Genomic DNA, 13,223 nt, shown 5'->3' with positions numbered 1-13,223 from the left:
CTTGAGGGGCTCCTGGGTGGCTCAGTGGGTTAAAGCCTCTGCCTTCAGCTCAGGTCATGATCCCAAGTCCTGGGATCGAGCCCCGCATCGGGCTCTCTGCTCAGCAGGGAGCCTGCTTCCTCCTCTCTCTCTGCCTGCCTCTCTGCCTACTTGTAATCTCTGTCCAATAAACAAATGAAATCTTAAAAAAAAAAAAAGATGCAGCCTGAAAGGGATAAATCCAGGAGATGCCCCCACACCCTCCGTGCATCATTCACGTCCACCAGATGGCCTGTGTGTGCTGCCTCTGAGAAGCCCATGTGCAAAATGCTGGCTCCTGGCGTTGGCCAGCATCTCTGATGTAACTCTTCCCTTCATAGGCAACTTCAGGCTCCCACCATGAGGTCCCCAATGGCAAGGAACATGCCAAACTGATGTCACAAAACAGTACATGTCAACCTAGAACCCATTAATGCCACTCTGATAGCCCTAAAGTGCACCCAGGTTTCCTTGCATTTTATGTGAAATGATTACTTCTATTTCTCTTGGCCCAGTTTGGATTGAGGGTCCAGGACTCCAGATGAGATGTGAATAGTTACCGTGTGTTATCAGTCGTGGGAGGGCCAGAAGCACACAGGCCCATGAAACTGAGAGATTCCAGATCCTTAAAAACTTGAACCCAGAAGCACTGTGTCACCAAGACATTCCACTCCTGGGCATAAGTTGTACTTCTGCAAGATAGACAGTCCTGGAGATCCCAATACAACCCCACGCCTAGAGCGAACAAAGGGTCCTGACAAATCTGTAAAGAGGGTAGATCTCATGTGAAGCTCTCTTATTACCACAATGAAAAGCGACATGAAGGAGAATTGTATCCATGTAACTGAGGAGACACTATGCCAGTGAGTTCATACAAAGACTCACAAAGGACAAAAGGTGGTGGCAATCAAATGTCCACCAGCTGACGATGGATTAACAAGCATTAACTGTGTCCAGCTAGTGGTTTGCACAAAACATGGAGACAGAATCTAGAAGAGCTAATGCCTGGGGGACAAGAGGCCGTGCGGAAGCAGGAATGACTTGGGTTTTGCTGGAGAGAAGGTAGTGCTGTCCCAGAAACAGAGAACGTGATAGAGAGATAATGTGGGAAGAAAAGAAACACAAACCCAAGTCCAGAGCCAAGTGGTGGTTCCCTCTGTGAGTCAGTTGAGTCTAGAAACATGTTTCCCAGCCTTCTCTGGGGTCACCCATCCTGGATAGCCCCCATGGCTCCTCCAGTCAAATAAACACACGATGACGTCTCCACAAGGTCTTTCCCTGAGCCGTCCTTCCATGACCCGTCTACACCACAGTCAGGATCAGTGGAAGACTGGAGACGTCCTGTTGGAGCCACCCCATCAGCCTTCCTCTCTTGCTTCTCCTCCAGGCCCTGACTCCCTGAGGAACTGTTACTCTCATGGCTCCATACCTACTCATCACTGCCCCTCCCCTGCACAAAACCCGCCCACCTGTCTCTACCTTACTGCAGTGAGACCCAGTCTCTACACCGGACCCTCCACGGGCTGACAACCAGGCTGAGCTACCCTCTCCAGCCCCAGCAGGGCCCTCCCCTCCCCACAAGCAAGCTCATCCCAGCTCACCACCTACCCTCTACACACACACACACACACACACACACACACACACACAGTCATAACCACATGCGTGTCTTCTGGGGATGTGACGGTGGAGATGATGTCAACTGAGCAGACTCCTTCCAAAGCTCCTAGGCCATGAAAACAAACAAAAAAAAAGAACCAGTACGGACGCTTCCTACCATCTATGCGTGTATTTATGTTCCTGGGATTCTGTGAGCGGCTCACAAGAAACCACAAACACCACTTAGAACGATGGTCGTCAACTCACCAGGCAGGCAGCCATTGAAGATGAGGTTGTCATCGCTGTTGGGTACCATACCCTCCTCCTGCAGACCGCGGGCTCCCTGGTGGCGATCTCCTCACAGCAGCATCTGTTCACACGTTACCTTGCTGACGATTTTCCTGCTCCTGAAGGTAAAATCCAGGAACACGTGCGGGGCAGTAAGTGGGTCCCCCACTCACTGAGGACGCAGTTCCAGGAGAGTTCAGCATCTTGGGCAGGATGACGCCACTCAGCACACTTGTGCTCGCCCCATCTTGTGTTGGACTCTCCATCCCGGAGGGTCCCCACCACCAGTGACTAAGCTTGCGAGATGTCCACCTGGCTCTGAGCCTCTCTGTCCTCGGTTTCTCTCCTTCTCTACAGTATACAAAAACTATAGCCTAATTTCCCTTTCTCAAGGGTTTGTATTGTCTGATGTCACTGTCACAGCCCCGTGCATCCAGGGAAGGAATGAGACTGTCGCCTCACCAATGAGTCCCCATGCCTGGCACCATGACCGGATGTGGCCACTGCTCACTAAACAGGGGCTGACTGCCAGCATGGTGGGAGGAAGGACGAAAATTTGCATTGATAGAAACTCAGGAAAGGGAAGTGTCTCAGCCCACGTCACACAGCTTCTGTGTGAGACAGGGCAGAAGCAGAACTGAAATGGGGCTGATTCCCAGGCCCTGCCCTACCTCCCCCAGCCTCGAGTGCTGGAACCAGTTGCTCGCTAGACCTGGGCTTGCTAGGGAGGGAACCGAGAGAGTGGGGTCTGGGGAGACTCAGTCTGGTCTAAAAGGTCCTAGGACCTGCTGCTCTTGGGTCACCCTTCAGGGAGAGCAGAGAGAGGCCCTGGTGGGGGCTCTTCCCCTTCCTGTGAGGCCACACCTCTAGGACCCGTGATGAGGAACACGGGGCCTGGGTTGTACCACACCCCGTGCATCTGTCCGTCCAGCACACGCTGAGGACTTTATAAGCTGTCTGCACCACTGGGCACCATGGGGGGCAGTGCCAGGACCCCGACCCTCACTGCTCTTCTCTGCCTTGGTGAGCTTTCTGGAAAAGAGGAGGGTTGGGGTCACCCTCCTCAGGTCCTGGTCCTGGAAAACCTCAGGACTGGGGAGGATCAGTAGGGACAGAACTTCTTGGGGGAGGTGAGTGCTCAGACCCAGATGTGACTCCAGCACCCAGGGGCCCAGACCAGGCCTGGAGCAGCTGCATGAGGGTGTGGGAGGCACTCACGGGATCTCTCTTCCAGGGCTGTGTCGGGGCCTGTGGGACCAGGAACGGACGGGTGAGTCTTCCCCAATCTCCTGTCTCCACCAACGACCCCGTAAGCAGCCGGGGGGGGCATAGAGGGTCAGGGCTGATGGTGACTCATGTGGGAGGGGCCTTGGGGTGACAGGTGGGAAGCTGAGAGGAGAAAGGGCCCCCTTGCAACTCCCCATCTGATTCCTTTCCAGGGACCCTCCCCAAACCCTCCATCTGGGCTGATCCCAGCCCCATGGTCACCAAGGGGAGCCGTGTGACCATCTGGTGTCAGGCGTCTCTGCAGGCTGACGGCTACTATCTGTATAAAGACAGGGTCTCTGTGCCCTTGGAGCTCTTGGAGACCTCATGGGATTCCAGGAACAAGGCCGGTTTCTCCATTACACCCATGAGCTTACATAATATAGGGCAATACCAGTGTGTATATCAGAGCGGAGAGAGCTGGTCACAGCTGAGTGACCCCCTGACCCTGGTGATGACAGGTAAGGACAGGAGCTGGTCTCCTCCCTCTGGGCCCCTCCTCCAGGCAGAAGGGAATGGAATGTGGCTTCAGGGGGACCCCTCGCTCACAGCCCAAAGTACATGGGGTCCCTGGGGTCTGTGGGGTGATGGTCCCTGTAACCAGCTCCCTCTTTCTCCCTCAGGACAGCATGACGCACCCTCCCTCTCAGCCAACCCAGGCCCTGTGGTGGCCTTGGGAGGGAACGTGTCCCTCTCCTGTAGCTCATCGTGGCCACGGGGGTCATTCCATCTGCTGAAGGATCGGGGGGCTGATGCACCCCAACACCTGGAGTGGACGTTCCGTCGTGAGAGGGGGCAGGGGCTCGTCCACGTGGGCCCCGTGAACACCTCCCATGCAGGGACCTACAGATGCTACGTTTCTCACCAGTCATACCCGAATTGGTGGTCACAGCCCAGTGACCCTCTGCACCTTCAGGTCACAGGTGAGGGGGTCCCTGCCTCACCCCATCTACCTCCTGGGCCCAGATGACTGACCTAAGCTATATGCGCAGTGGAACCCTGGGGTTGATGGGGGGTGAGTGACATTGTACTCCCGGGGCCAGAACCACAGGTGGGAGAACTTGGGATGGGCCCATGAGAGCCTCACTGCAGGCCCCGGGCCAATGCGGGGAGTGCGTCCCCAGTACCACTGTCCCCTGCTGTCCAGGTGTCTACAGGGCGCCCTCCCTCTCGGCCCAGCCAGGCTCCCTGGTGCAGTCTGGAGACAGCCTGACCCTCCAGTGTCGCTCAGAGACGGGCTTTGACAGATTCGCTCTGACCAAGGACGAGGAGCTCGGAGCTCCCCAGCATCTAGAAGGGCAACCCAGCCCCAACTTCCCCCTGGGCCCTGTGAACCACACCCACGGGGGCCGGTACCGATGCTACTGTGGACACAAGAACTCCTCCACCTGGTCGGCCCCCAGTGCCCCTCTGGTTGTCCTGATCACAGGTGAGGAGCCCCCTGACCCATGTCCTAACTGTCTGCTCAGGGCCTGGGACCACGGTTGCCCCTGGGTGACAGGGTCCAGGGAGAGGGCCAGGAGCACAGGCTGAGGTGGGGATGTGGTCTAGAGACAGGGACTGAGAAAGGGACAGTGAGGGCCATGGAGATAAAGCACACCCACTCAGGGAGACGGGAGGTGCTGAGAGGGAGTTCCACAAGAGTCCCTGGAGAGAGGATGGTGGCCCCCCAGCCCGGGGTCAAGGGCATATGGGGAGGGGGTGGCTCTTTACATGTCACAACCTTCCTCTCCCCCAGGAATGTATGTGAAACCTTCCCTCTCGGCCCAGCCAGGGACTTCAGTGTCCTGGGGAGAGAACGTGACCCTGCAGTGTCACTCTGAGATCTGGTATGATACCTTCCACCTGTCCAAAGAGGGGTCCCTCGCTCCTCCCCAGGTCCTTCGTCCGCAGGACACAGCAACACCTTCTCAGGTCAATTTCATATTGAGTCCCGTGGCCTCAGACCTCAAAGTGACCTACCAGTGCTACGGCTCACACAGCAAGTCCCCCTACTGGTTGTCACACCCCAGTGACCCGCTGGAGCTCCTGGTCTCAGGTGAGGAGCCCACACCCCATGTCCATTGAGTGCTCTGATGCTCGAGACACAGTCCTGTCCCTGGAGTGCTCTGGTCTGGGAGGGGAACAACAGGGAGCTCAGCCACTGGGTTACCCCTCTCTGGGGGGATGAAAAGATGGAGAGTGCCATGCCCTCTCCCTGTCTCACCCCACCAGAGGGACAGAGGCAGGACTAGGTGAGTGCAGGGAGGAGACAAAAGAGTATAAAAGACAAGCAGCAACAAGGAGCAGTAGGACTGAGTGGGACAGAAGACCCAGCACAGCCCCTCAGCACCCCCTTCTTTTGGAGTCTACACTCCCGCACCCCACAGACAATCTTGGCGTCTGCTGGGAACAGAGTCCTCTTAGCCTAGAGCATACACAGCCTCTCCAGTCCTGGGCTGAACTAAGTTGATCCTCTGCACTTCATATATTTACACAGGGGTTGTTCCCACCGGACCTGGAGATGGGGGTTGGGGGGATTTGAAGAGAATCACCTCGCGTCTCCAGCAATATTGAGATCATGGGGGCGCACTGTGTGTTAGTGGGAGAGGAAAAGCCTGAGGAAGCCCAGGTCAGGTGCAGAGAAGACCTGGCTGTCTCTGTCCGTGGTGCTGCTATGTAGAAAGTCAGACTATCACAGCACCTGGGGAACCAGGCCCACCGTAGGTAGAGCACAGTAAAGGGTGACTCTCATCTTCAGGTCGGGGGGCTGGGGAGTCCCTGGAAGTCGCAGCTCGAGCTAAGCTGGATCGGCCACTCCTGACTGAGACACTGACAAAATTCCATTCATATCTGAGACTTTGTTCTCCCAGTTACCAAAGGTTGAATCCTACCCTGCATTTCAAAAGACTAAACCCGATTGGAAATTTGGTACCAGGGAATTCTCTGGAAGATGTTCTGGAATTCCTCTTTCTTGGGACTTCTGTATCTGAACGAGCCCTTTCTCCATCAGTAACTCCTGGCATGATGTTAAAGGAAAGAGAGAAAGGCTGGATTTCTGCCCAATTTCCAAGAGCACCAAGGTGTCAGCCAGATCTGGCCATCCTCCAAAACATCTTCCATAAGAATTCATGTCTAGCGTTCCCTCCCCAGTCCTAGAGTTACCTGGTATTTCTGGATACTCCGAGACAGATCTCTGTATGTTCGTCCATGTGCCCATCTCAGTTTTTTCTTTTATCTTTAATCAGGGAGGGGGTTTTTTGCCTGTTTCTCATCCACCTTCATATCTAGACAACACATTGAGTAAATGATTAGCAGCGATGTGAATTATGGAAATCCTTACTCATAGAAAAATACCTGATGTGTGCTATATAATCCAACATTTATTTTTATTAAGTTCAATTAGCCAACATAGAAGTACATTATTAGTGTTTGGTGTAATGTTCAATGACCCATTCATTGTGGATAACAGCCAGGGTTCATCATATCACATGTTATTTTCAAAAAAGAACACATGTATAGATAAAGATGGAAAGTGATGTAGAAATATATAATCCCAACTCAGGGACCAGAAGGAGCTGGCTGATGTGCAGGAATGAAAAGGTGGACCCTGCTTTTCACTCCTCCATGTTCCTGGTCCCCGGGATAAAAAGGAAGCTTCCCATGTTTATTATCGCCTCCTAATTAGACGGAGGGTGACACCCTGGAGACGTTCACCTTAAGGGACTGAGATGGTATTAGCAAGTGTCAGGGACTCCCTGGAGGGCAGAAAAGAGATTACTCAAGTTTTTCTATGTCTCCCCAACCACAGGCTCTGTGTTTGCCTCTCAGGTATAGCTGGTGCCCTCAGAGAACCAGAAAACAAGTCAGCCTCCATATGGATGAATAAGGAGAAATTCTGAGTTATGTGAGGGGCTCACAGGGACACATCCTGTCAATAAATGCAGGAAGGTGGACATGTAGGATGCCAGGGTCATGTCAACACGCTCTGACTACCACAATCTCTTTGTCCACGGTCTCTAGCGTCAAACAGCCAAGATTACACAGTGGAGAATCTCATCCGGTTGGGGATCTCTGCCCTGATCCTGACGGTTCTCGGGGTGCTGCTCTTTCAATCTTGGCACCGTCAGCGAAGACCCCAAGATGCAGCCGGGACATACACGTGAGAGCGAGAAGACGGACAGGGACGTAGAACTTTGAAAATGGAATTGATGATACCAAGAGATTCTGGAAGAATATCTGCGCATAAGTTGGGGGAACGTTCTACTGACAATATTCTGGGTGTTAACGTGGTTTGGGGGCAGGAAAATGTCTGGGTCGGTGCTATAGTGGCTCTTCGGCAATTAAACTATGGTAATTTCTCTCCCCAGCACTTCTATTTCCTGGCATTTCCTTGACACTTTCTGAACTGGCTTCTTTCTTTCCTCAACCATATGACATGAGGCTAATCCCCCGAGTAGCTCTGGGTCCATCCTTTTTCTCTGGTCCAGTTTCATGGAATGCTTTTTCCTCTATTCCCCGGCGTGTGTACTCCTCAGCTCAGAACAGAGATTCTGTTTTAAATACTGAACAGGTGGATGCACAGCAAGTCCAGTTTGGAAAAAATATGTCAAAAATCATTCTGTAAAAGAGGATCTGGACCCACAAGACATTCCCTCTTCATCACATGATAAATGATACAGTTTCTCCAGAGGTACCATCACTTGGGATGAGCATCCAGTGTGTGTAGTGAGAACCACAAGCTGTGGGTCAACTGGCTGTAAGAAAATGCCATTTTTGCAAAAGTCCTGATTTAAGGCCTTTATTGCTTTCTTTGGTGAAAATAGTCTGTGGCCACCTTGAAGCCGCCTGTGGGAATTCACTGAATGCAAACGTAGGAAGTCATGATTACAGTCGTCTCTCCCACGTGAGGAGGAGCCAAACGCAGCACACCTGCTGAGAATACCCACCGATGTGTGTGTGTGTGTCCTTCTCTCTTCGAGGTTCCGGTCACTGCCACCTCGAGTGGGATGGACCGAGCCTCGATTTTCTCTAGATCTTGAGTATCAACCAAAGTCGTTCTTGAATGAACGTAGCCAATACTTCACATGTTGGCATTGAGGTCCCCTCAAAACATGTTCCCCATCTACCCGTTCACCCTCACCTGAGTCTGACCAAAGAATGAGCCATGTCCCAAGTGAGAAGGTGGGTCTCTCAACAAACACTTGAAGATCACAGGGTATGCAATTAAGGATTTAAAATCGGTTTATGTGACTTTCAGACCTCATCCTTCCCCATGAATCTGACCTGGGCTGAAGGTCATCCATAAAGATGTGTTGGCCACTTCAGAGGTAGGATTCAACCCCATCAGGCCTCATCTTGGTCCCCGATGAGGGGGAATTGGAGAAAGTGCATGAGGAAGGAGTGGCTCCCCTTTCCTGTAGAATTTCTACATCAAATTCCTCATATAGGACATCCTGTGACTCTCTTCTCTCTGACCCTGTTACCCCCTCGCAAGAGTCAGAAAGAAACAAAGAAGCTAGAAAACAACAAATCAGATGGCAATGGCGAATCTTCACATATCAATATCCACTTTCAGTGTAAACGGATTATCAAAACACATAAGGGTACCTGAATGGGTAAGAAGAAGCAACACCCAACCGATTGCTGCCTACTACACACTCACTTCAGTTTGAGGACCAGGTCTGGCAGAAATGGAACGGAGGTGCTGTGGACTGAAAACACACCTTATGAACATGGAAATTTAAGGTGTAAGGTGCTGATTGACAGATACTGCAAGGTGATTACCGCCATGTCTTTAACTAACACCTCCCTCACATCACATAATTACCTTTTTTTGTGGTGAGAACACTGAGGATCTATTCTATGAGCAACTTTCTCAGACTTAATACAGTAGTATTTACTATCATCACAACGCTGTGCATTACATCTCCAGAACTTAGTCATCTTATACCTGGAAAGTGGTAGCCTTTGGCCACCATTTCCCCGCTTCCCACACCCACCCTGCCCCTGCTCATCACCGTCAACCTTTCTTTGTTTCTGCTTCTACGAGGATGACTTCTTTAGATTCTACCCATAATTAAATCATCGCATATTTGTCTTCCTCTGTCTGATTTATTTCATTTAGTATAATGCCCTCAAGGTCCATCCTTGTTGCAAACAGCAGAACTTCCTTCTTTCTTATGACTGAATAATACTCATATGTATATATACGACATATTCTTTATCCATTCAATCATTGTAGGCCATTGATGTTTGTTTCCATATTTCGTTGTTTCCATATTTCAGCTATTGTGAATAATGCTGCATGAAGATAGGAGTGTGGACACCTCTACAAGATCCTGTTTCCTTTCTTTTCATACATACTTAGAAGTGATATTGATGGACATTGAGCCGTTCTAGGGTTAAGTTTTTGATGAAACGCCATACTGTTTTTCCATCATGGTGCCACCAGTTTAAATTCTCACCAGCGGTGTACAGGATGTCCTTTTCTCCCCACTTATTAAGATGCCCTACATTCTCTTAGGTTCCTTCTGACTTTCCAGACTTCTTTTTTTTTTTAAGGTTTTATTTACTTATTTGACAGAGGGAGACACAGCGAGAGAGGGAACACAAGCAGAGGGAGTTGGAGAGGGAGAAGTAGGCTCTCCACTGAGCTGAGAGCCTGTGCGGGGCTCAATCCCAGGACCCTGGGATCATGACCTAAGCCAAAGGCAGACGCTTAACGACTGAGACACCCAGGTACCCCTGACTTCCCAGACTTCTTGTTTGATGAAGATTCATGTGTTTTCCAAACAAACAAAGATAAAAAAGAGAAACAAACCAAAATCCCCAGACTCTTAAATATATAGGGAGACTGGTGGTTGCTAGAGGGCACATGCATGAAGGGGATGAAGAGTTCACCTACTGTGATGAGCTCTGAGTGATGGCTAGAACCGTTGAGCCATTCTATTGTACACCTGGCACTAATACAACACTGTGTTAATTAGACTTCAATTTTTTTAAATTAAATTTTAAAAATAGCTGAAAAATATTTATTTTTTTCTACAATTACACTAATTATTTTGAAAGTTATACATTGTGTTTCTAAATTTAAGTAGCTACCTGCATTGTCTTTCTAGGAATTCTCATTCATAATTTTGAACAATTTGTGAGAGAGAGGGAGTTCAGGGGTATGGTGCAGAGGGAGAGGGAGAGAGAGAATCTCAAGGCCAACTCCACACTGAGTATGGAGCCTATGGGCTGAATCCATGGCTGAATCCTGGGACCCTGAGATCATGACCTGAGCCAAAATCTTGAATTGGTGGTTGAAGTGACTGAGCCACCCAGACACAACAGTTTTGAACAATTTTTAAGTCTGCCCTTGCCTTTAGTAAGAAAAGGGCACAATTCAAATTTTTTTAAATTTTTTTAAAGATTTTATTTATTTATTTGACAGACGGAGATCACAAGTAGTCAGAGAGGCAGGCAGAGAGAGAGGGGGAAGCAGGCTCCCTGCTGAGCAGAGAGCCCGATGCGAGGCTCGATCCCAGGACCCTGAGACCATGACCCGAGAGAAGGCAGAGGCCTTAACCCACCAAGCCACCCAGGTACCCTGCACAATTCAACATTATCTGAGCTCTTACTGCTTACTTTTTTCCCCCAAAGTTCCATTTCTGTCATCCACATGATTCAAATATTTGCATGCAGCGAATAGTTTAATTCAGCTTTCTTAAATATATATACATACATGTAAGTAGATGCAAATATAACCTTACAAAGCATTTTTTTTTGCTGTTTCTTCTCGCTATCTAATAGTCTTTTTTCATTAAGGATTATTCACTATTCTAATTGGATTTCACCATGCAGTGTTCCTTTCATTGAGGTAAGGGCAGAAAATAGCTAAGAATTTGCAGCTCTGGAAATAGCTTGTTTTCATTCTTTTTGAAAATCATAGCTCAACTCTACAGTCAAATAATCATTGACAAAGCAGAAAAAAATATCCAGTGGAAAAAAAGACGGTCTCTTCAGTAAATGGCACTGGGAAAATTGGATAGCCACATGCAGAAGAATGAAACTGGGTCATTCTCTTACACCATACACAAAGATAAACTCAAAATGGATGAATGACCTCAATGTGAGACGGGAATCCATCAAAATCCTGGAGGAGAACATAGACAGTAAGCTCTTTGACATTGACCACAACAACTTCATTCAAGACATGTCTCCAAAAGCAAGGGAAACAAAAGTAAAAACAAAATTTTAGGACTTCATCAAGGTAAAAAAGCTTCTGCACAGCAAAGGAAACAGTCAACAAAACAAAGAGGCAGCCCATGGAATGGGAGAAGATATTCACAAATGACACTACAGACAAAGGGCCAATATCCAAGATGCGTAAAGAACTTCTCAAACTCAACACCCAAAAAACAGATAATCAAGTAAAAAAATGGGCAGAAGACAAGGACAGACACTTCCCCAAAGAAGACATACCAATGACTAATATACACATGAAAAAAATGTTCATCATCATTAGCCATCAGGGAGATTCAAATCAAAACCACATTGAGATACCACCTTACCCCAGTTAGAATGGCCAAAATCCACAAGGCAAGAAACAACAAATGTTGGAGAGAATGTGGAGAAAGGGGAACCCTCCTACCCTGTTGGTGGGAAGGCAAATTTGTACAGCCACTTTAGGAAACAGTGTGGAGGTTCCTCAAAAAATTAAAAATAGAGCTACCCTATGACCTAGCAATGGCACTACTGGGTATTGACCTCAAAGATACAGATGTAAAAGAATGTGAAAAGATGTGAAAAGGACCATATGCACCCCCAATGTTCATAGCAGCAATATCCACAATAGCCAAACTGTGGAAAGAGCAAAGATGCCCTTCAACAGACAAATGAATAAAGAACATGTGGTCCATATATACAATGGAATATTACTCATCCATCAGAAAGGATGAATACACAACTTTTGCATCAACACGGACGGGACTGGAGGTTATGCTGAGTGAAAAATGTCAAGCAGAGAGAGCCAATTATCATATAGTTTCACTTATTCGTGGAACATAAGGAATAACATGGAGGACATTAGGAGAAGGAAAGGAAAAAGTGAAGGGGGAGGGTATCAGAGGGGGAGATGAACCATGAGAGACTATAGACTCTGAGAAACAAACTGAGGGTTTTGGGGGGTGGGGGATGGGTGAGCCCAGTGATGGGTATTCAGGAGGTCACAGACTGCATGGAGCACTGGGTTTTATACGCAAACAATGAATCGTGGAACACTGCATCAAACACTGATGATGTACTGTATGGTCACTAACATAACACAGTAAAAAAAAAAATCCATATCTCAGGAGTGTCGTATTCTGTTCTACACACCAGAACAAACTAGCCTGATGATTTTTCTTAAGTGAACACTGGGTTTTCTATGCAACTGATAAATAGCTAAGCTCTACAACTGAAATGAATGATGTACCACATGTTGGGTGATTGAATTTGAATTTTAAAAGGACATTCTATTAGTAAAACCAAGTTTTCAAAATAGACATTACACTTAAAAACTTTTTTTCAATTATATGATGTTTGGAAAGGACGGGGTGGTATGGAAGACTTCGGAATTCACCGCTAGGATTTCCTCTGGCAGATGTGGTCTTCTTTCTTTTTTTTTTTTTTTTTAAAGATTTATTTATTTATTTATTTGACAGATAAAGATCACAAGTAGGCAGAGAGGCAGGCAGAGAGAGAGGGGGAAGCAGGCTCCCTGCTGAGCAGAGAGCCCGATGCGGGGCTCGATCCCAGGACCCTGGGATCATGACCTGAGCCAAAGGCAGAGGCTTTAACCCACTGAGCCACCCAGGCGCCCCGTCTTCTTTCTTTATCTAGATATTTCTTAACATCTTCACACACCAAGGAAAGGACAAGACCTAACTGAGGAAATGCCATCTGGTGGTTGAAGATCTAACCCACAGCTCCTCCCCATCTCTCCTGAAGGCACAGCCTGACACGGTGACTTGAGCGAGGGGACCGGAGTCCCAACAGGGCAGATAGGTCTCCTGGTCCCAGAACAAAGGAATCTGTCTCTGCCGGTG

At 48.8% G+C, this 13,223-nt stretch overlaps 1 protein-coding gene across 1 annotated transcript in view; it reads left to right on the top strand.

Moving 5' to 3' along the window:
• Positions 1-7,316, top strand: part of LOC308358437 (paired immunoglobulin-like receptor B) — a gene marked incomplete at both ends in the record, with an annotated part of 92,204 nt that extends 84,888 nt beyond the window's left edge. Inside the window, 1 exon segment of the mRNA XM_080828616.1 lies at positions 7,174-7,316. Coding sequence (XP_080684742.1) covers positions 7,174-7,316 — 143 coding nt within the window.
• Between the last annotated feature and the right edge of the window lie 5,907 nt (positions 7,317-13,223).

This window comes from Martes martes (assembly GCF_963455335.1).
Source record: "Martes martes genome assembly, chromosome: 17".
NCBI lineage: Eukaryota > Metazoa > Chordata > Mammalia > Carnivora > Mustelidae > Martes > Martes martes.
Note: the sequence above shows the minus strand (reverse complement) of the source record. Positions and strands in the feature narration are given on the sequence as shown.